We start from the raw sequence: 23,043 nt of genomic DNA, 5'->3' as shown, positions 1-23,043 counted from the left end.
TAATACTGTTATAGCCTACTTATAGTTCCCAAGTGCTTAGTAGAATGCTTTGCGCATAGTAAGCACTACTTAATAGATACCATTGATTGAGAATAGGAATGCCCTAAAAAGGAATGGTTGCAGAATTTTTTTTTTCATTCCTCTCTCCACACCTTTGGGTGTTTGTCCTTTTTCTGCTCCTTTGGTTCATCAATCCTTTTGATGACAAAGCCATAAAGATAAGGTGAGCAAGAAGATGTAAGGTCTTTCATGGCCAGGTTTATATATTTTACTTGTGTGTTCTCCAAAGCTTAGAAAAGTGCTCTGGATACAGAAAGGGCTCAATAAATACCATTGATCCTTTGATGGAGATAAGGACAAGGCTTGCTGATCGTTTACTTGGATTTTTACCTAGGATTATGATTTTTATGTAAATGTTTCTATTTCATTACATTATCATTAAACAAGCATCACATATTCTTGCTGTAGGAAGTGGTCAGATTAGGTCCATGGGCTCATCACCTGCTTAGAGAGCACCATGTACAAATAAATATAAAATCAATCATATTTATTGAGTGTTTCTTGTGTGCAGAGCGGTGTACTTAAGCACTTGGGAGAGTACAGTGTAACAGAGTTGGTAGGTATATTCCCTGACCAGGATGAGCTCATAGTCTAGAGAAGGAAACAAATATTAATGTAAATAAATGTTACAGATATGTCATTAAGTGCTCTGGTGCTACGGGAAGGGTGAATAAAGGGTGAAAATCCAAGTGCAAGGGCAGTGCAGAATGAGTTTTCTTTCATTTATTGTTTTTTTCATTTATTGCCAGGCACTATACTAAGCACTGGGGTAAATATAAGCTAATCAGATTGGACACAGTCCATGTCCCATGTGAGGCTCACAGTCTAAACCCCCATTTTACAGATGAGGTAACTGAGGCACAAAGAAGTTAAATGACTTATACAGCGAAAGAGCGGCAGAGCTGAGATTAGAACCCAGGTCTTCCAACTCCCAGGCCTGTGCTCTTTCCACTAGGGCACACTGCTTTCAAAGTTGAGTATTGTTTGGTAATGATATTTAGCTTCGTGATGCTGATGGCTCCTTTTTGGTGGTGGGTGGAAGTTCTTCTCTGATTCAGTCCTGTTGTTAGTTCATAGTACTGTGCTGATTCTGCAAAATGATACAAAACTGTCGACATATTTGTGTCTTCATATGTATATTCAGTATTTGGGTACATCATCAAGTACATATCTGCATACATAGTTCTCCTTCACTGATGGTGAACTTCATTCGTGAAGATACTAGTTCTGTGATAGAACCAGCAAAACACATTTTATTTAATTTCCCTCCTTTTTGAGGATATGATTCCCATTTATAAACCCCAATTAATTCAGACTTGTTGAATTTGGAATCCTTTTATCACCCATCATTAATTCTCCCTTATGCCCACATCTCTTTCCTTTTGGTAAAAAGCAAAAGTAGGCATTCAGATAGTTTCACACCATACTCTCTGTTTTGTCTCAATATGAGTGGGTTTGATAGTTCTTTTCCTTTCCTTTTGTCTCTCTTTCATCTTTTCTTGCAGACAATTTCCATGAATGATTCATGCAATCCGCTAATGGTGAAGTTGTTTGCGTTGTCTTTGTTTTACTGTTTCCTAGTGTTTGTTGTGATGATGAAGAGCATGCTGATGATTAAGGAAGTGGCAGTTTACATTTGATAAAAGCATCATTACTGAGGAATCTTCTTCAAAAGATATGGCTGGACTGCCTCCAATTTGGCAACTATATTCCTAGGAAGGAACTTCATGAATGCTAGTGAACTTTACAAATCAGGCTCAGGAATCAAGGCAGTTTTTCCTTTTGGGAACTGAAAGGAATGTTGAGATGGGAGAATAGTGAAACAGCAGACTAATTTTTGTGGTTTTAAACATTATTTTTTTGTATTATTCTTGTTAACATATTTTCTAAGTGATTATTTTCTAAAAGCCCATCATTTTGTTGATTCTTTTTTTCATGGCATTTGCTCAGCGCTTCCTAAGTGTCAGGCACAGTACTAAGCATGGAGGTAGATACAAGCTAATCAGGTTGGACACAGTCCCTGTCCCACATGGAGTTCGTAATCTTCATCCCCATTTTACAGATGAGGGAATTGAAGCTGAGAAAAGTCAAGTGACTCGCCTAAGGTCACACAGCTGAAAAATGGCAGAGTTAGGATCAGAACCCATGTCCATGCTTCTTCAGTATATCCTTGTGTGAGCCATTGTCATGGATCATTTCCATTTTTTTCACAAGAAAACAAGGACGAAGGAAGTCACTGTATTATAAATCCCATAAGGGTAGGGACTGTATTTCATTGTACTCAAGAAACAGCATTACTCAGTGGAAAGTGCATGGGCCTCAAGAGTCAGAGGAGCTGGGTTCGAATCCCAGCTCTGCCGCTTGCATGCTGTGTGACCTGGGCCAAGTCACTTAACTTCTCTGTGCGTCAGTTTCCTCATCTGAAAATACCTGTTCTCCCGCCCCCTTAGTCCCTGCCTCACACTGATACCACAGTCTGTGTCCCACCTGAATAGCTGGTGTCTCCCCCAGCCCTTGGATATAGGGCTTGGCACATTGTAAGTGCTAAACAAGTCCCATTATTGTCTCAAATTCCTAGTACAATGCTCATCACACTGTAGGTGCTTGGTAAAGATGATTGATTGAAAGAATATTGCCTACTGCCAAAAAAACAGTCTTTGATAGGATTTGGATTAAAATTCCACTTTGTGAGAATCAACGTCTTGCATAACTCATTAGTTGAATAAATTATTCTGCTTTTTTTAAGGGCATTTGTTAAGTACTTACTATGTGCCAGGCACTGTTGTAAGTGCTAAACAAGTACCATTATTGTCTCAAATTCCTAGTACAGTGCTCATCACACTGTAGGTGCTTGGTAAAGACAATTGATTGAAAGAAAATTTCCTACCACCACAAAAATGGTCTTTGATAGGATTTGGATTAAAATTCCATTTTGTGAGAATCAATTTCTCGTATAACTCATTAGTTTAATATATTATTCTGCTTTTTTTAATGGCATTTGTTAAGTACTTATGGGCCAGGCACCGCGCTAATCACTGGGGTATGTACAAGCTAATCATTTTGGATTCAGTCCATGTCCCATGGGACTCACAGTCTTAATTCCCATTTTACAGATGAGGTAATAATAATAATAATTATAGTATTAAGCACTTACTATATGCCAAGCACTGTTCTAAGCATTGCGGTAGATACAAGGGAATCAGGTTGTCCCACACAGGGCTCACAATCTTAATCCCCATTTTACAGATGAGCTCACTGAGGCACAGAGCAGTTAAGTGACTTGCTCAAGGTCACACAGACAAATGGCAAAGCCGGGATTAGAACCCAGGTCTTTCCAACTCCCAGGCCCGTGCTCTATCCACTAGGACATTCTGCCTTTCATTAATGAATTTTGACTCAGTTTGAAGCATGGATGTGAGTAGCACGCTTAGGGGTGAAGTGGGGCTGACAGACATCTACAGCAGCCTTCTCTCCTCACCCCTTCTCCACCTCAAACCCACTGCTCACCTTGCTTTAGTCTTCACAGATTTGCGTACTGTTGTGTGGCCCGTTAGTGGGGCTATGATGGCAGTATTTGTTCAGTGCCTACTATGTGTTCTAAACCACAGGGGTGGATACAAGGTAATCAGGTTGGACACCTTGCCTGTCCCACATGGGGCTCACAGTCTTAATCCCCATTTTACAGATGAGGTAAAGGGGGCACAGAGAAGTGAAATGACCTGTCCAAGATCACACTGAGCACAGAGAAATTAATTGGCTTGCCCAAGTTCACACAGGAGACAAGTGGCAGAGCCCGGATCAGAACACCCAGGCCTGTTCTCTGTCCACTAGGGCTACGCTTTATCATTTCACTCCCTACTCTCAGCACGAATGCTCTCTGCCTTACCCAAGCGTATTTTGGGAACGGTGGTCATTTCATCCACTGCATGAGCACTCCTTGGATCTTGACATGTTGATAGTAGGAGGGAGAATCCCACTTTGTGCCCTCTCCTCCCCTGGAAAAGCCCTGGCTCTACAAGTAAATTCCCTGCCCTAACAAATATTTTTTTGTGGTATTTGTTAAGTGCTGGTATATGCCAGACACTGTAGTAACCTCTAGGGTAGATAGAGCTAATCGGATTGAGCACAATCCCTGTCCCACATGGGTCTCACAGTCTGGCCTGGAATGCCCTTCCTCAAATCCGCCAAATTTGCACAAGTCCCCCCTTCAGAGCCCTACTGAAAGCTCACCTCCTCCAGGAGGGCTTCCTGGACTATGGCCCCTTTTCCTCTGCTCCCTTTCCCTTCCCCATTTCCCCCTCTTGCTCCCTCTGCTCTCTCCCCCTCCCCTTCCCACAGCACTTGTGTGTCTATATTAGAACAGTCCAGTGCTTAGAACAGTGCTTTACACATAGTAAACGCTTAATAATGACCTCATTCGCTCCCACGGCTTCAACTATCATCTCTACGCTGATGACACCCAGATCTACATCTCTGCCCCTGCTCTCTCCCCCTCCCTCCAGGCTCGCATCTCCTCCTGCCTTCAGGACATCTCCATCTGGATGTCCGCCCGCCACCTAAAGCTCAACATGTCGAAGACTGAGCTCCTTGTCTTCCCTCCCAAACCTTGTCCTCTCCCTAACTTTCCCATCTCTGTTGACGGCACTACCATCCTTCCCGTCTCACAAGCCCGCAACCTTGGTGTCATCCTCGACTCCGCTCTCTCATTCACCCCTCACATCCAAGCCGTCACCAAAACCTGCCGGTCTCAGCTCCGCAACATTGCCAAGATCCGCCCTTTCCTCTCCATCCAAACCGCTACCCTGCTAATTCAAGCTCTCATCCTATCCCGTCTGGACTACTGCACTAGCCTTCTCTCTGATCTCCCATCCTCGTGTCTCTCTCCACTTCAATCCATACTTCATGCTGCTGCCCGGATTATCTTTGTCCAGAAACGCTCTGGACATATTACTCCCCTCCTCAAAAACTTCCAATGGCTACCGATCAATCTGCGCATCAAGCAGAAACTCCTCACCCTGGGCTTCAAGGCTCTCCATCACCTCGCCCCCTCCTACCTCACCTCCCTTCTCTCCTTCTACTGCCCAGCCCGCACCCTCCGCTCCTCCACCACTAATCTCCTCACTGTACCTCGCTCTCGCCTGTCCCGCCATCGACCCCCGGCCCACGTCATCCCCCGGGCCTGGAATGCCCTCCCTCTGCCCATCCGCCAAGCTAGCTCTCTTCCTCCCTTCAAGGCCCTGCTGAGAGCTCACCTCCTCCAGGAGGCCTTCCCAGACTGAGCCCCTTCTTTCCTCTCCCCCTCGTCCCCCTCTCCATCCCCCCATCTTACCTCCTTCCCTTCCCCACAGCACCTGTATATATGTATATATGGTTGTACATATTTATTACTCTATTTATTTATTTATTTATTTATTTTACTTGTACATTTCTATCCTACTTATTTTATTTTGTTGGTATGTTTGGTTCTGTTCTCTGTCTCCCCCTTTTAGACTGTGAGCCCACTGTTGGGTAGGGACTGTCTCTATGTGATGCCAATTTGTACTTCCCAAGCGCTTAGTACAGTGCTCTGCACATAGTAAGCGCTCAATAAATACGATTGATTGATTGATATATTTATAATTCCATTTATTTTATTAATGATGTGTATGTATCTATAATTCTCTCTGTATTGATTCTGTTCATGCCTGTTTACTTGTTTTAATAATAATGATGGCATTTGTTAAGCGCTTACTATGTGCAAAGCACTGTTCTAAGTGATCGGGAGGTTACAAGGTGATCAGGTTGTCCCTTGTGGGGCTCACAATCTTAATCCCCATTTGACAGATGAGGTGACTGAGGCACAGAGAAGTTAAGTGACTTGCCCAAAGTCACACAGCTGACAGTTGCCGGAGCAGGGATTTGAACCCATGACCTCTGACTCCAAAGCCCGGGCTCTTTCCACTGAGCCACATTTGTCTGTCTCCCCCCCTTCTAGACTGTGAGCCTGTTGTGGGCAGGGGTTGTCTCTGTTGGTTGCTGAATTGTACTTTCCAAGTGCTTAGTACAGTGCTGTGCACACAGTAAGTGCTCAATAAATATGATTGAGTGAATGAACATTCCATTCATTCCTGGGAATGTCCTGGGAAGCAGCGTGGCCTAGTGGATAGAGATCGAGCCTGAGGTAAAGGGGGCTTCAGTGTGACCTTGGGCAAACCACTTCACTTACCCTGTGCTTCAGTTTCCTTATCTGTAAAATGGGGATTAAGACGGTGAGCCCCATGTGGGAAAGGGATGGCGGCTAACCCGATTAATTTGTATCCATCCCAGTGCTTAGTACCATGTCTGGCATCTAGTAAGTGCTTAGCAAATACTATTATCATTATTATTGTTATTATGGAACTGAGAGGTCCTGGGAACAAGGATTTGAGAGAGCACTGTGGAAGGAAAACAATTAATTATCTTTCCCCTTCAACTTGAAGGCCTTGGGGGTGATCACCCCCACGGTCTAAACATTCCACTTACATCCGAGCTGAAACACAGAGACTCCACTCCTTCCTTGGATCCCGCCAAAGAAATCACAGAGCCAGGGAAGTGATTTAATTTTGAAGTCGAAAAGGGGTCGGCCAGTAATGGTGAATTCCCTCTGTGCCATATATTTGCTGTTTCATTGCTTGAGTCATCTGCACAGCTGCTGAAAATCGGGGCTGGCCTTAACCCTCCTCCACAGTCTTCTGAATACACGCAGAGTCACAAGGAAAACAGGTTGTGAACTTGCCCAGCCGAAAGTGTGAACAATTTTGTACAGCTGGAAAGCGTGTTACAGTTAATCCCTGTTAATAGTTACCGATCCAGGCAGGAGTTTGTAATGCAAACAAGTCCAGGGACCAGATGATTTTCCCCTCTGGTCTAGATCTCTCAGCTCATTATAACTAAGGGAGTCTGTTCTAAAAATAATGATAATAATAATAATGATTGGGTATTTGTTAGCACTTATTAGGTGCCATGCACTTTACCAAACTCTGGGGGAGGTGCAAGATTGTTAGGTCCCACATGGAACTCAAGGTCTAAGGAAGAGGGAGAAGGGGTTTGAGCTCGTCGTGGGCCCCTGCAATTATTACTGTAATTATTATTATTACTGCAATAATTATTGTAATAATTGTATTACTACAATACAGTTATTATTATTGTATTGTACTCTCCCAAGCAAGAGCTCTGCACATAGTAAGCGCTCAGTAAATATGATTGAATGAATGACCGAATCCCCATTTTGCCGATGAGGGAACCGAGGCACAGAGACGGGAAGTGACATAGTAAGCACCTAATAAATACCATTAAAAAAACAGGCAGTGCAGCTGGACTGCAAAAGTGACATTTGTGTGCTTAGCCCCAGTCGTTCAATCAATCAGTCATACTTATTGAACACTTACTGTGTACAGAGCGTCGTGTCAAACACTTGGGAGAGTACAGTAAGAGAAGCAGCATGGCGCAGTGGATAGAGTATAGGCCTAAGAGTCAGAAGCGCATGGGTTCTAATCCTGGCTCCACCACTTGTTTGCTGTGTAACCTTGGGCAAGTCACTTCACTTGTCTGGGCCTCATTTACTTCATCTATAAAATGGGGATTGAGGCTGTGAGCCACACTTGGGACAAGGGACTGTGTCCAACCCGATTTCCATGTTGCCACCTCAGTGCTTAGAATAGTGCCTGGCACGTAATAAGCACTTAATAAGTACCATAATTATTATTATTATCATCATTATTAGAGTACAACAGCATTAGTTGACGTGCTCTGCCCAGTCATTGCACAGCTCACCCATGCATACCAAGGCTAAAGGTCTCCAGGAGAAACCAGTGATAATCCTGAAATTCTTTCCCAGCAAGTGTTCAGATTAATTTTAAAATCACTGGGGAAGAATAAATATCATTTCTATTTGTGGGGCACCTTTTTTTATTGAAGAACCCAACACGCTAGTCTGCCAGCCTCTTTGCAACTGGTATAGTTTTGGAGAAGTTGTAAGAGAAGTGTATGCTGAAAATTGAAGGCTAGACTCAAGTTACAGAGCCAGTGAGAACAGGGTGCATCATCTTGTTAAAAAAAAAAAAAAGAAACAACAGTAACAAAGGTGGCTTTGAAAAATGCTCACTTTTTTCCTCTTCAAATCTCTTGGTCAGTCTTTGTCAGGTTCAACTCCTGCCATGGCTTCCCTGTGGAGGTCGACTCCGACACCAGCATCTTCGAGCTCAAGGAGGCGGTTGCTAAGCGACAGGGGGTTCCAGCCGACCAGTTACGTGTGATTTTTGCAGGGAAGGAGCTTAGGAGTGATTTGACACTGCAGGTAAGTCTCCCTTGGTAGATTCCTTTCTGGGAGCCTGCCAGTTGTACTGTGTCTGCCTCTAATGCTGCCAATCTGACATTCATGCCTGATACCTAATAGAATAAATAGTGCCTGGGGAATCCTTGAACTTTACTCCACACTGCTTCATTAATTCTGACCTTCTTAATTATGCATTAAAACAGCAAGCAGGAAGGATAGCAAAACTGAGACAGAGAGAGAGAGAGAGAGAGAGCGCCATGCGTAGTGAATAAATGTTTATTGACTGCAAGAGCAAGCTATGCACAATTTCTATGTCTGCTCAATTTCTACCTTACTTATTCCATCTGAATATTAATGAAGAAGGATGTGGATAAATTGTTCGAAAATCATGCTGTTTAGTCAGTCATTGCACTCTGTGGCATCTGTAACCCACTCGTGACCCGTGGAGGATAGCTGTAAGGTTGTGTGTGTATGTGTGCGCATGTGTGTTTGTGTGTGTATGTGTTTGTGGGTGCATCATAGGTGGGGAAATGGAGGACACGGAGACCTATCCATAACAGCCAGAGATAACAGCTGGAGCAATCCAAAGCCTTGCAACCATAAACCACATTCAGGAAATTGTAGAGGGGAAGGGAGGATGAGAAGCCAAACCCAAGTTTGGATTCCAATTTTCTGGACTCTGGAAATGTTTTCCTGGGAAAGGATGCAAAAGGAAAGGGGAGAAAAGTGAGCCTCCTTTGACCAGAGGGCCCAATCAAGGGCCGGTGTCTACAGGGCTAGCGTCATCTGCCGCCTCTCATGTCCCTGAAGCTTCAACAAGCCGGGCGTTGGTTCAGAGGCCTGGGTCTTTATTTAGAGGTTCATCTCCCAGAGAGACATGACTGGAGTCCCTAAATGCAGTGCTTCTGAGTGGCTCCACTATTCAGAGGGAGAGTGGCTGAAAATGATTTCTTGGGACAAAGCATTAAAGTCTAAAAGCATTCTACAGTGGTTCAGGTGACTATTCAAGATCCCCCAGGCACTGTTTTTTTTCTCCCCTTTCTTAACCAGCATAGATTAATTGGCACTCGTGTTTACAGCTCTGTGTGGGAGACTGCTGTGCACAGAAGGGATGCTGTTTCAGGCTACCCAGAGTCACTTCTTGTATTGACATCCTATCACTGCCTATTCTTGGGTAGGATATTTATTGCTTTGTAAAATGCTTTAGGGAGTTTGGGAACACAAAAGAAACTATAGAAATGCAAATTGTCCTTGTCATTCTTCAGTGCTTCTCCTGCTGATACTGTTGATGCCCATATTCGTTGTGCACAAACTGCTGTGCTTTGCTTTTAGGCAATTTGTTTTTATAACTAAAAGTGCATGTGGCCAGAAAAGTAGATTTTTTTTCCTTTTTGCACTGATTGAAAAAGCTTTTCCTAGGCTTGCCAAGCCCCAAATTCAAAATGTTATTATTTGCAACCAGATGATGATAAAATAGTCCCCTGCACCAAAAGAGTTCCCTGTTGTTACCAGATTTTTCCACTGACTGTAATATAGTTGATTGGTTGCTGGGAGAAAACAAAATATACCATTTGGGTTGATAGAAGGGAAAAATGCCAAATCTCCTAATTTGTTTTCAAAATCTGTTTTGCATACTGACAAAGCATAGTTAATTGGAAGAAGACTATTAATTCAGGTATTTATTAAGTGCTTACTTTGTGCCAAGCACTGATCAAAGCAGTAGGATAGATGATAGGATAATTAGGTCCCACAAGGGGCTCATAGACCTCAATCCCCATTTTATAGATGAGGTAAATGAGGCCCAGACAAGTGAAGTGACTTGCCCAAGGTTACACAGCAAACAAGTGGTGGAGCCAGGATTAGAACCCATGCGCTTCTGACTCTTAGGCCTATACTCTATCCACTGTGCCATGCTGCTTCTCTTACTGTACTCTCCCAAGTGTTTGACATGACACTCTGTACACAGTAAGTGTTCAATAAGTATGACTGATTGATTGAACGACTGGGGCTAAGCAGGAGGGAGAACAGGTATTGAATCCCCATTTCACAGTTGAAATAACTGAGGCAAAAAGTAGGTAAGTGACTTGCCCAAGGTCACATAGCAGGTAAGTGGCAGAGTCGGGATTAGAACCCAAGGTCCTCTAACTCCTAGGCCTGTGCTCTTTCTTTCTTGATTGATTGATGTATATATGCAGGTATATATCATGTATAGCTTTTTTGTGGGGTGTACTTTTTCCTTAGGTTTGCATACTGTAAACAGGAATCTGTTTGAAAACCTCTGCAAACGCAATGTGAAATTCTTTTACGAGCTGTAAACTGTTGTATTGAGCATCACTAAACTATTATTTAATCTTCATTTAAGTAACCAAAAATACAAAAATCACAACATCAATTAAACTAGAAATGGTAGAATGATTATAAATCGTAATAGGAGGCTCCAAAACTAGAGGCTTTTTCTGCTAACTAGGATAGTGGTTTTTCAACTTTAGTAAAGAGTTTATGAAATTTAGATAGAAAGAGAGCCCCCTTTATGTTTTCATAAATTTACTTGTATGATCATGTCCTTCTGAAATCTTCCTTACACCTTTGAACTCCACTTTTACCACATAGTGTATGGGTGTACGTAGTACATATATTGCATATATTGCGTATATATGAATATACATCTGTATAGGTGTGTATGGAGAGAGCACGAGCGAGAGAGAGAAAATGAGTGAGTGAGTGACCTGGGAGAAGATGGAATGATTATGATGGAGAGGGTTGATTGACTGCCAGAAATCCAGTGGTCAGGAGATTCTCCTTGATGCAGAGAAGAATGGACAACCATTAGAGGTTTTTGAGGAGTGGATAGATGGGTAGAGCATGGCATTTTAGAAAAGTGATCTAGGTAGTTAAGTGAAATATCACTGGAGAGGGGAGAGACAGGGAAATCTGTGGGAGGCTTCTGCGGAAGTCAAACCAGGAATCATCAGATGCTTGAAGCAATGCAGTGGGTATTTGGTATCAATTTGGATGGAGTAGAAGGAACAGATTCTGCTCCTCCCCCTCGCTCTGCCCCTCAGCACTTATGTAGATATGTATTTATCTATAATTCTATCTATTTATATTGATGCCTGTTTACTTGTTTTGATGTCAGTTGTGGTGGGCAGGGATCATCTCTATTGCTGAATTGTACTTTCCATAGTGCTGTGCACACAGTAAGCACTCAATATGATTGAATGAATGGATTAAATATTCTGAGGAAGAGCCAACATAATAGGGTGACAGGCTAAATGTGGGTATTGAAAGAGAGGAAGGAGTCAAGGTTATGGCTTGAGGAAACAGAAATTTTAGGGGACGGAGAGGATATGGATTCAGTTTTGGATATATCAAGGTAGACATATCTTGGAGACGGGAGGAAAAGTGATATACAGGAGAGAAGTCACGGCTAAAAAGATGAAATTGGGCGTCATCCATAGAAAGGTAGTAGCTGAAGCCGAGAGATTGGATGAGCACCCCAAGGGAGTGAGTGTAGATAGAGAAGAGACAGGGACTCAGAGCAACAGTCTGAGGGACCCAGGTGTTTAGGTAGTGGGAGACAGAGAAAGACCCTGAAATATCATCGAGAGAAGGAAGAGAAAAAGAAGTGTAGAACTGTGTGAGGGGAAAAAAACAAAGCTAGTTAATATTTCTAGAAGGAAGTGGTCCACTTTTTTTTAAGTGGTGTTTTTTAAGCACTTACTGTGAGCCAGGGGCTGTACCAAGTGCTGGATTGAAAAGTGGTTGAAGGTCATCAGAAAGGATTAGTATTTGTTAGATTTGACAAGGAAGAGGTCCTTGGTGACATTGGAGAAGGAGGCCCCAGTGGAGTTGAGAGAGAAAAAGCTAGAATATAGTTGAACAAGAAAGGGAGGCAGCAGGGGTAAGCAACAAGGATTGGAGGCGGGAGATGGGCGTGAGAGTTTGACAGTGCAGTAGGGTCTAGACAAGGTATATTTAATTTTAGGAAGATATATGGATCAATCAATCAGTGATATTTATTGAGCACTTACTGTGTGCAGAGCGCTGGACTACACACTTGGAAGAATACAATGCAGTTGATTGCCACATTCCCTTTCCAAAGGAACTTACAATTTTGAGGATAAATGCCCCTTGCTCTATTGCATCTGCTACCCACAATGCTTGATATTATTTTCCATCTTTGTCTTGACATCACAGATCTCTTCTAACCCCCATATTAAAACAGTCATCTCGATTCTGATTGTTGCTGATCAAGCTACTGTTTCCTGTCACTGTCTCCCATCCGTCCTCTGGTACGGTGATCTGCCAAGCCGTTGGTGGTTTTTCTTAATTGTGTCCTTAAAATGTTTGCCATCTCCACACTATTTACAGCTGCACCATATCAGCTGACCTTGTCACTGTATGGACCTCTCCATGTTCCCTCCCTCTCCCCCCATCCTCCATACCCATAGACAGCAAAGCTATTATGTCCATTTAATAATGAAGTGCCCCTTGGGATCATATTTTTGATAAACTCCATGGTAACACTCATCACAGACTCCAGTTGAATTAGGCAAGGAAGAAGCGGGGAGTAGCAGCACAAAGAGTGCTCTTATAATGCAAGCTGGAGAAAATGCATGGTGTAATATACAGTCCAATGAAGTAAATTTGTGCATATTTTAAAATGGTATTTATTAAGCATTTACGTTGTGTCAGGCATTGTTCTAAGTACTGTGGTAGGTTCAAAGTAATAAGTTTAAACACAGTCCCTGTCCCCTGTGGGGCTTATAGTCTATAGGAGGGAGTACAGATAGAGGTACTGAATCCCCATTTTACAGGTAAGGACGTTGAGGCACAAAGAAGTTAAGTGACTTGCCCAAGGTCACACAGAAGGCAAGTAGTGGTGCCAGAAGTAGAACCCATGTCCTCAGATTCCCAGGACAGTGCTGTTTGTACTAGGCCATGCTGCTTCCTTTCCTACTCATTCTCACAAATATCAGTCGATCAGTAGTTTTTACTGAGCACATACTGTGCCCAAACAATTGTACTAAATGCTTAGGAGAGTACAGTACAACAGAATTGATAGACACAACCCCTGCCCAATAAATCAATTAATTGGTATTTATTGAGGATTTGCTGTGTGCAGGGCAATATACTAAAGGCTTGGTAGATGCAGTCCCTTCCCACAGAATGCTTATAGTTTAGAGGGGGAGAACTATTTTTTCCAACTTTTGTTCACACTGCATATAGATAGGCTTATACTGTCAGAAGAATGTTCCCTAATTTTCCTGTGTGTATGTTTTTTTGGGGTTTTTTGGTACTAGCACTGGGGTAGATGCAACCTGATCAGGTTGGACACAGTCTGTGTCCCATATGCGGCTCACAGTCATAATCCCCATTTTACAGGTGAGGTAATTGAGGCACAGAGATGACTTGCCAAAGGTCACACAGCAGGCAAGTGGTGGAACTGGGAGTAGAACTCAGGTCCTCTGACTGTCAGGCCCCTACTCTATATACTGTGCCATGCTACTTCTCCTCACATCATGTAGGGGAAACACACAGAACTGAATGTATTCCATTTTGATGGCAGGGTTCAATTGTTTGTTGGTTTATGGTATTTGAAGTGCTTACTGTGTGCCAGGCACTGTTCTAAGCGCCAGAGTAGATAAAATGTACTCAGGTTAGACACAGTCCCTGTCCCACATGGCGCTCAATGTTTTAATCCCCATTTTACAGAGGAGGGAACTGAGGCCCAGAGAAGTGAAGTGACTTGCCCAAGGTCACATAGCAAGCACGAGGTGAAGCCGAGATTAAAATCCAGATCCTCTGACACCCAGATCCATACTCTATCCACGGTGTCATGCTGTTTATGAACAGATCGTAGAGGGGAAACACAGAGGACGGAACGTAATATATTTTGACGGCAGGGGTCACTTCAGATGAAACTGTGAATAGGATTAGGATTCTAGACTGTGAGCCCACTGTTGGGTAGGGACCGTCTCTATATGTTGCCAAATTGTACTTCCCAAGTGCTTAGTACAGTGCTATGCACACAGTAAGCGCACAATAAATACGATTGAATGAATGAATGATTAGGGCAGGAGCAACAGACCAAAACCTAACATGAAGTCCTTTCAGGGGAAAGGATTTAAATTAAAAAATGCAGTTTGTAACAACAACTGGCCACCTGAAGAGCCCTGGGCTCCTGAGGCATTCTCATTAGGAATCTTTGCTTTCAGAAGACCAGGCCCAACTACCTTGGCTTCCTTGCCCTTCCAAATTGCACACCTCAGTCCTGACAGTCATTAAGAATGTGTAATTAGCTCCCACAGGTGTGAGGTTGGATACTAGGTGCTTATTTTCACTGCAGAATCCCAGCTCAAAAGCCAATTTTAAGTGGTTTGTATTACCATGTCCTTCCCCTTTCCCTTGATTTATCATGAAAGGAACTTTTCTTGTGGTTTGAGGGAATTAGAGTACTCCATGGAGACTAATAAGCATCAGGAGAAAAGTTAACCTTCTGTGCATTGGATGCTTTGCTAAGGGGAGGGTTTTTTGATGATTATGGGGAAAGATTCCTCCTCTTCTGGACTTAGACTGGAAGGCTCACATGGTACAGGACTGTGTCAATCAATCATTTCTTGAGGAGTTAGGGTCTGCAGAGCACTGTACTAAGCTCTTGGAAAAGTACAATATAACAGAGTTGGTAGACACATTCCCTGCCCACAATGAGCTTACATTCTAGAAGGGGAGATGGACATTGATATAAAGAAATAAATTACAGACACGTACAGAAGAGCTGTGGGACTGAGGGAGGGGCGAATAGAGGGTGCAAATCCAAATGCAAAGATGACAAAGGGGAGTGGGAGAAGGGGAAATGAGGGCATAGGGAAGGTCTCTTGGAGGAGATGAGCCTTCAGTAAAGCTTTGAAGTGGAGGAGGGTAATTGTCTGTCAGGTATGAAGAGGAAGGGCATTCCAGGCCAGAGGCAGGATGTGGGCGAGAGGTTGGTGGGAAGATCGATGAGATGGAGGTACAGCAAGTAGGTTGGCATTAGCAGAGCGAAGTGTGCGGGCTGGGTCGTGGCAGGAGCGTAGCAAGGAGAGGTAGGCGTGGACAAGGTGATTGCGTGCTTTCAAGCCAGTGGTGAGGAGTTTCTGGTGGATGTGAAGATGGATGGGCAACCTTTGGAGGTCCTTGTGGAGTGGGGAAACGTGGACTGGATGTTTACTACCTGATAATCCTGTTTGTACTCCAGTGCTTAGTATAGTACCTGGCACATAGTATCAATTTAATGAATACCATTAAAAAAAGAAAGAGAAATCAAAGGTAAGAAATGAGGACCACCTGAAGAAGTGGAGACTGCAGCAAGGATGGAGAGAGCACTGCAAAATGATAGTATATGAATGAATTCAATTACTTTTTGGTTTTAATGGTATTTAAGTGCCTACTACGCATCAAACTCTGTTCTAAACGCTGGGGTAGATGCAACTTAAGCCAGTTGGATGTAGTTCCTGGCCCACATGGGGCTCACAGTCTAAGTGGGAGGGAGAACAGGTGTTTAATCCTACTTTAGCAGTTGAGGAAACTAAGCCACAGAGAAATTGTCACTTGCGCAAGGTCACACAGCCAACAGTTGCCAGAGCCAGTATTAGAACCCAGGTCTTTTGACTTGTAGACCAGTGCTCTTTCCAAGTCATTACATGCACAGTATGACCCATATACAGTCACCATGAGCAACGCCCATCATCCAGAAGTAGTTTTAGAACATCTCAGGCACACTTCAGAGCCCAAAGATCTTTTTGCCCTTTAAAATACTTACATTTAAAGCCATTAAGGCACAGTGGCCCCTTCTTGCTGTTCAGAGCTTAAGTTCTACTGTGCTCACCCAAGCACATAAATACAGTGCTCTTCCCACAGTAACTGGGGTGAATACAAGATAGGTGGGTCAGACACAGATAGAAAGGGGTTTGTTTTCTTAGTACCCACTTTTCATCAGGATGGAAAAGTTCTGTGAGAATGGAGACGTAGAGTGCATTTTCTGTAAGTTCTGTGGCAATGGACATGTAGAGTACATTTTCTGTATTCTGAAAGTTTGCTGTTCAATTTTGAGATGTTAGGGAAGCTATGTGCAGAAGGATTTCGGTTGATTCCAGCGTGGCCTAGTGGACAGAGCGCAGACCTGGGAATCATACAATATGAAGAGCCAGCTTGTCTTTATTCCTGATTTCTTCCAGTCTTCAACTTGTTTTAAAATATGAGACCAGAGACATATGCCTTTAATTGCCCACAGAAGAACTGAATATTAATTAGCTTAAAGAGTTCCTGTTTTTAAAATGTGTTTTTGTACTTGCCGTCTTTTTAACTGTGCTCCATGTGATTATAGCGAACATCTGTTCAGAATGCCGCCTTGCTACCTAATCTTGAGAAATTTTTTTTTTCCAGTGGTATTTAAGCGCTTACTCATATACCAAGCACTGTACTAAGGATTCGGATAGGAACAGGCTAATCATGTTGGACACAGTCCCTGTCCCACATGGGGCTTACAGTCTCAAACGAGATGTTTCAGAGGAGTGAAGGTCGTATAGACAAATGGTAGAGGCAGGATTAGAATTCAGGTCCTTCTCATTCCCAGGCCTGTGCTCTATCCACTAGGCCATCCTGCTTCTCCAGGATTTGCAGGATGTTCAGTTTCCTGCTAATCTTGAAGGAAGTAAGCTTGGTACCTTAGGATGAAGAAGCAGAATGGTCTAATGGGAAGAGTTTTGACTGGGATACAGGAGAACTGAGTTCAAATCCTGCCTCCCCCACTTGTCCGCTGTGTGACCTTGGGCAAGTCACTTAGCATCTTGAGGCCTCAGTTTCCACATCTTGAAAATGGGAATTAAATCTCTGTTCTCCCTCTGCTTGATAGTGTGAACCCCATATGACGTGGGGGACGAGGATTGCTTCAGTGCTTAGCATGATGTAAGTGCTTAACAAATACCATTCATTCATTCATTCAATCATATTCATTGAGTGCTTACTGTGTGCAGAGCACTGTACTAAGTGATTGGGAAGTACAAGTTGGCAGCATATAGAGACGGTCCCTACCCAACAATGGGCTCACAGTCTAGAAGGGGGAGACAGACAACAAAACAAAACATGTGGACAGGTGTCAAGTCATCAGAATAAATAGAAGTAAAGCTAGATGCACATCATTAACAAAATAAATAGAATAGTGAATATGTACAAGTAAAATAAATAGAGTAATAAATCTGTACAAACATATATACAGTTGCCATGGGGAGGGGAAGGAGGTAGGGAGGAGGGGATGGGGAGGGGGAGGTGAAAGAGGGGGCTTGGTCTGGGAAGGCCTCCTGGAGGAAGTGAGCTCTCAGTAGGGCTTTGAAGGGAGGAAGAGAGCTTCCTTGGCGGATGGGCAGAGGGAGGGCATTCCGGGCCAGGGGGAGGATGTGGGCCGGGGGTCGATGGTGGGACGGGGAGAACGAGGCGACAGTGCGGAGGTTAGCGGCAGAGGAGCGGAGGGTGCAGGGTGGGCTGTAGAAGGAAATAAGGGAGGTGAGGTAGGAGGGGATGAGGTGATGGAGAGCCTTGAAGCTGAGAGTGAGGAGTTTTTGCCTGATGCATAGGTTGACTGGTAGCCACTGGAGATTTTTGAGGAGGGGAGTAACATGCCCAGAGCGTTTCTGCACAAAGATGATCTGGGCAGCAACGTGAAGTATAGACTGAAGTGGGGAGAGACAGGAGGATGGGAGATCAGAGAGGATCTAATAACCACGGTTATTGGCATTGTTTGAAGCTAGGCAGAATTAGTCCTTGGTTGCAAACAGGGACCATACCTAGCTGAACCTTGCTTATTAGGGTTCTGCAGGCTCTGGGGAGGGTATCTATCAACTGTTCCATACTTCCTCTTTCCAAAGTCTTGTCTCTCTCAGGGTGTGTATTGCAAAATGGCCCACACAATCAACCTCAAAATCAAAGCAGGAAGAAAACGATGAATGTTTAAACTAATGATTGAAATTTGAAAATAAACAAATCCTTTATATTCAAGCGGTGGAGATAATGTATAATAATTGTGGTAGCTAAACACTAATCGTCAAGCACTGGGGTGAATACGAGATGAGCGGGTCAGACACCGGTAGAACGGGGTTTGCTTTCTTAGTACCTACCTTTTATCAGGATGGAAAAGTTCTGCGAGAATGGACATGTAGTGTGCCTTTTCTGTATTACAGAAGTTTACTGTACAATTTTGAGATGTTCGGGAAGCTATGTTCAGAAGGACTGCAGTTGACTTCAGTGTGGCCTAGTGGACAGAACACAGGCCTGGGAATCATAAGGACCTGAATTCTAATCCCAGCTCTGCCACTTGTCTGCTGTGTGACCTTGAGCAAGTCACTTTACTTCTCTGTACCTCAGTTACCTCATCTGTAAAATAGGGATTGAAATGGTTAGAGCCCATGTGGGACAAGGACTGTGTCCAACACTGTTTGCTTCTGTCCACCTGTTATCGACAAGTAGGGTGCAGAATAGGTTAACCGGTGTAAATTGGCCGCAGGGTTCGTGTACCCTAGGTGGTGACGCAGATAGGAAAAATGACTCGGAGACATGAGTTCAGGTAGAGCAGTAAAGAAGGAAAGTGGCTACCTGCCCGTTCACCTCCCGGGAGAGGGAGGAGTGACAAGCAGCCCCGATCCCAGCCGCTTCTTCCTTTTATTGGGTTTCAAATCCGAGCTACACAAAGGATTCCCAAGAGTAGTGCCCTACGTGAGGTCTTGGCATTCCTAGATCCCAAGTTAAAGTACAACCATTTGTTATGGTTTGGTTAGTGTTAAAATCCCTGTTTACAAGATATCAGGAGATAATGGTCAACACAGGATGGGGACATTCCAGACAGAGAGGGGCCACTTTGGTTAATGTTACTTTACAAACACTGGAGTGCTTTCAGTCTGCACAAAATAAAGGGTTACTGTTGGCAAGATGGAGTCAGTCATGCCAAGTTTGCTTGTAGACAACAATCCCCCCTTTGATCCTTCTGAGGCCCACGGCCACCAGGAGCCTCACATACAACCCTCCTTGGGATAACAAAGGTCTTCTGCAATGCCGGCGCCTAGAGTAAAGGAAAAGATAGAGAAATCCAGACATAGCTTTACACACAGAACACACACAACAATCCCCCTCCTCAGCGAAACGCAGCATCCAGACGGCGCTGTATGTCCATGATCTCAGCCTTGGACAGGGGTATGGTCGAGGTTTGCAGAAGCATCAGGGTAGATGAAGCGCGTTGGAGGCAGGCCTTCAGAAGCTGAAAAACACAGCACACCAAAAGCCAGATGCACAGGAAAACCGGAGGGCTGCCCAACTGAGAGGCCTCATCGGCTCGGCGATTGCCCAAACTTGGGGAATCACTTCCTCGGGTGTGAGCACGCACATGCACGATGGCCACTTTGAATGGGAGCAAGAGGGCCTGTAGTAGGTGCTCTATACAATCTCATTAACAGCCTGACGGCCAGCTGAGGTGAGGAACCCACAACTTTGCCACAGGGCACCTGTAGCGTGACAGACCCCAAAGGCATACTTAGAGGCTGTATAGATGGTCACAGGCTTCTCCTTACTGAGTAATAACTCCTGTGTAAGGGCTTCAAGCTCAGCTGTCTGCACACTGCAACAAGCCGAGAGTGAGCCAGTCCGCAGCACAGAGGTTAGGGTAACAACAGCAGCGCCGGTGAGGCGCACCCCTTAGTCCATAAAGAAGGAGCCATCTGTAAACATAGATCAGGAGAGGACAGAGGCTCATCGCGGAGGTCAGGTCGAGGAGCGACAGTTTCCCGAACTACCTCGTCATATCATGAATTTGGTCAGTCATGGGGGAGGACTCAAGCAGGGTAGCTGGATTCAAGGAGCCACAGCGCTCCACATGTACCTGTGGATTTACCAATAAAGCAACCTCATATTTAGTCAGGTGTGCCGCAGATAGGGCTTGGGTGGCTGCTCCACGAAGGAGGTGCACACCTTCATGCGGAGTCCGAACAACAACGGGATGTCCCAAGAGGATATCCTGAGACTTTTCCAGCAGCATTACCAACGCAGCTATGCAGCGGATACAGGGTATTTGACCTAGAATGACAGGATCAAGGACACCCGAATAATAGGCCGATAGTGAAGACCGAGGGTTTGGCGCAAAACACCTGAGGCCACTCCGCGGTGTTCGTGAATGTACAAGCAGAAAGGCTTACTATAGTAAGGGAGTCCCAGAGCAGGGGCTGAACTCAGGCATGATTTTAGTGTCTGAAAGGCTTCTACAGCCTCGGGAGTCCAGTCCAAGGGCTCTGGGGAGGTCAGTCAATCAATCAATCATATTTATTGAGCACTTACTGTGTGCAGAGCACTGTACTAAGCACTTGGGAAGTACAAGTTGGCAACATATAGAGACAGTCCCTACCCAACAGTGGGCTCACAGTCTAGAAGGGGGAGACAGAGAACAAAACCAGACATATTAACAAAATAAAATAAATAGAATAGATATGTACAAGTAAAATAGAGTAATAAATATGTACAAACATATATACAGGTGCTGTGGAGAAGGATACAGGTGCTGTGGGGAAGGAAGGTCATTTTTAGGAGCTCAAAAAGGGGTCTGGTCAACAACCCAAATTCTGGAATCCAAGCTTGACAAAACCCAGCCACACCAAGAAAACCTCTCAAGGCCCTCTTAGTAGTGGGGCGAGGCATGCACTGAATCAGGCTCACTTGCTTGGGGGGCGATTGCTCTTTCTCCCGCTTGCAACATGAACCCAAGATATTTTACCTGGGGCTGACACCACTGCAGTTTCTCACGACTAACTTTAAGACCAAGCTGATGCAAACAAGCTAGGACCTGGAGGGAACCTGACCAACACAGATCCTCCGTGTCCCCAGCAATAAGGATATCATCCACATACTGGAACATACTGATCCCTTAGGGTAATTTGAGGGGTGATAGGGCTCTGCACAATTTTCTCGAAAAGATAGTTGGGGAGTGGACAAAACACTAGGTAAGTCTCATCCTGGTTAGTTGATGGCCTTCCCAGGTAAAGGCAAAAAGATACTGGCTCTCACAGGACACCGGGATAGTAAAGAAAGCACCAGTTAGATCAGTACAAGTAAAACAGCTTGCTTTGGGACTAACGGAGCTAATTACAACCACAGGACTAGGAACCACAGCATGCATGGGCAAAACGTAAGAGTTAATTGCACACAAATCCTGGACTAACCGATAGGATGGAGGGGAGCCTGGTTTTCGCACAGGCAACACAGGAGTATTACTGGGAGACCGACATTCAACCAAAATTCCCTCATGCAAAAAGGCAGATATGAAGGGCTCTAAACCTGCTTTACCTTCTGGAGACATTGGATACTGTCTGACTTGGGGAGGTGCCCGGTCTTCTCGGACTGCAATTGTAACTGGCTCCGCCCCATGAAGAAAGCCTACATCTGACAGACCACGACTCCACAGTGTCAGGGGCAATGTCCTTAGAGTGGGATCATCTGTGCAGGGAAACGCATCTAGGAGTCCCATGAGGGAACTCAGCTGTTTAGGTGGAGTGTGCACTGGATCAGGTTTACCCAGGAGGCTTCCTAGAGTCAAGGCAATTCCTTCCTATTCATCACAAACCAAAGTCACATTCAAACGGCATAATAGATCGCGTCCCATTAAAGGATGGAGTGGAAGGAATGATTAGGAACGGGTGGTGAATGTAAATCCCCTGTAACCAGCACTGTAGGGGCTGCATTCTAGAAACAGTTTGAACTTTCCCACCTACCCCTACTATACTTATCCTTTCCTTTCCTCGGGCGCCAGGAGGAAAGGAAGGGAGCGCTGAATAGGTTGCACTCGTATCAACTAGTAATTTGTAGGCCTTTGTATTAATGGGCAATTCACAGAACGACTCAGGGGCATGGGTGACGAGTCGGTCATCAGTCACCATGGGAGCCATGCTATATGACTTTACCCATGGTTCATCATAGAGGCTCAGAGCAGGGAGGTCAATCCCCAGGGAGTATCTGGCCGGTAAGGCATGCATGTCGTGATACTCATGCCCAGGAGATCACATATTCGGGGGAGATGAAAGTCATTGGGGTCCCTCTGGGTCCAAAGGGGCCAAAGTTGGGACCTGTATTTTGGGTTGGGGGCATACAGGGTTCATTCCTCAGGGCTAGACCCTGATTGGGTCTAGAACTGTTCGGACCACCTGGGGGAAAAACCCGTGGGTGTCTTCCCCGCTGTTTTGCCACAATTTGGGACAATCTCTCCTAAAGTGACCCTCCTGATGACAATAAAAGCCGTGCCCCAGGGAGTAGGATTTGCCCATAAGCAGGACCTTTGCAGCATTAGTGGGTTTCATATTTTGTACATGACGTGCGATCTCCCAGAGCTCTGACAGAGGTTTTGCTGCCCACCCGGGAATATACTTATCAAAATAATTGGTGAACCTCCCCTGTTTCACAAAGGCAGTAGCTAGGGCTTTAGCATCTCTTTCATTATTCAGATTCAGCTGTACAAGTGTCTCTGCCCCCTCCCTAAGTCGAGTGAAAAAGTCATTGCAGGTTTCCCCTTCCCTCTGGATCATCCCATGGAAGGAGTCCCAATTAGGAGGTTTACGGCCCAATTCTTGGATGGCGGCCAGGAGAGTCTGCTGCGCCTGATTAAGGCGATTCCAATCCAAGTAATA

General features: G+C 44.6%; 1 protein-coding gene across 1 annotated transcript in view; it reads left to right on the top strand.

The window, feature by feature from the left end:
- PRKN (parkin RBR E3 ubiquitin protein ligase) overlaps window positions 1-23,043 on the top strand; it is an 857,446-nt gene that overhangs the window by 277,760 nt on the left and 556,643 nt on the right. The window contains exon 2 of the mRNA XM_038762216.1: window positions 8,211-8,374. Coding sequence (XP_038618144.1) covers window positions 8,211-8,374 — 164 coding nt within the window. The remainder of the gene's footprint in view (window positions 1-8,210; window positions 8,375-23,043) is intronic.

This window comes from Tachyglossus aculeatus, chromosome 2 (assembly GCF_015852505.1).
Source record: "Tachyglossus aculeatus isolate mTacAcu1 chromosome 2, mTacAcu1.pri, whole genome shotgun sequence".
Classification (NCBI taxonomy): Eukaryota; Metazoa; Chordata; class Mammalia; order Monotremata; family Tachyglossidae; genus Tachyglossus; species Tachyglossus aculeatus.
Note: the sequence above shows the minus strand (reverse complement) of the source record. Positions and strands in the feature narration are given on the sequence as shown.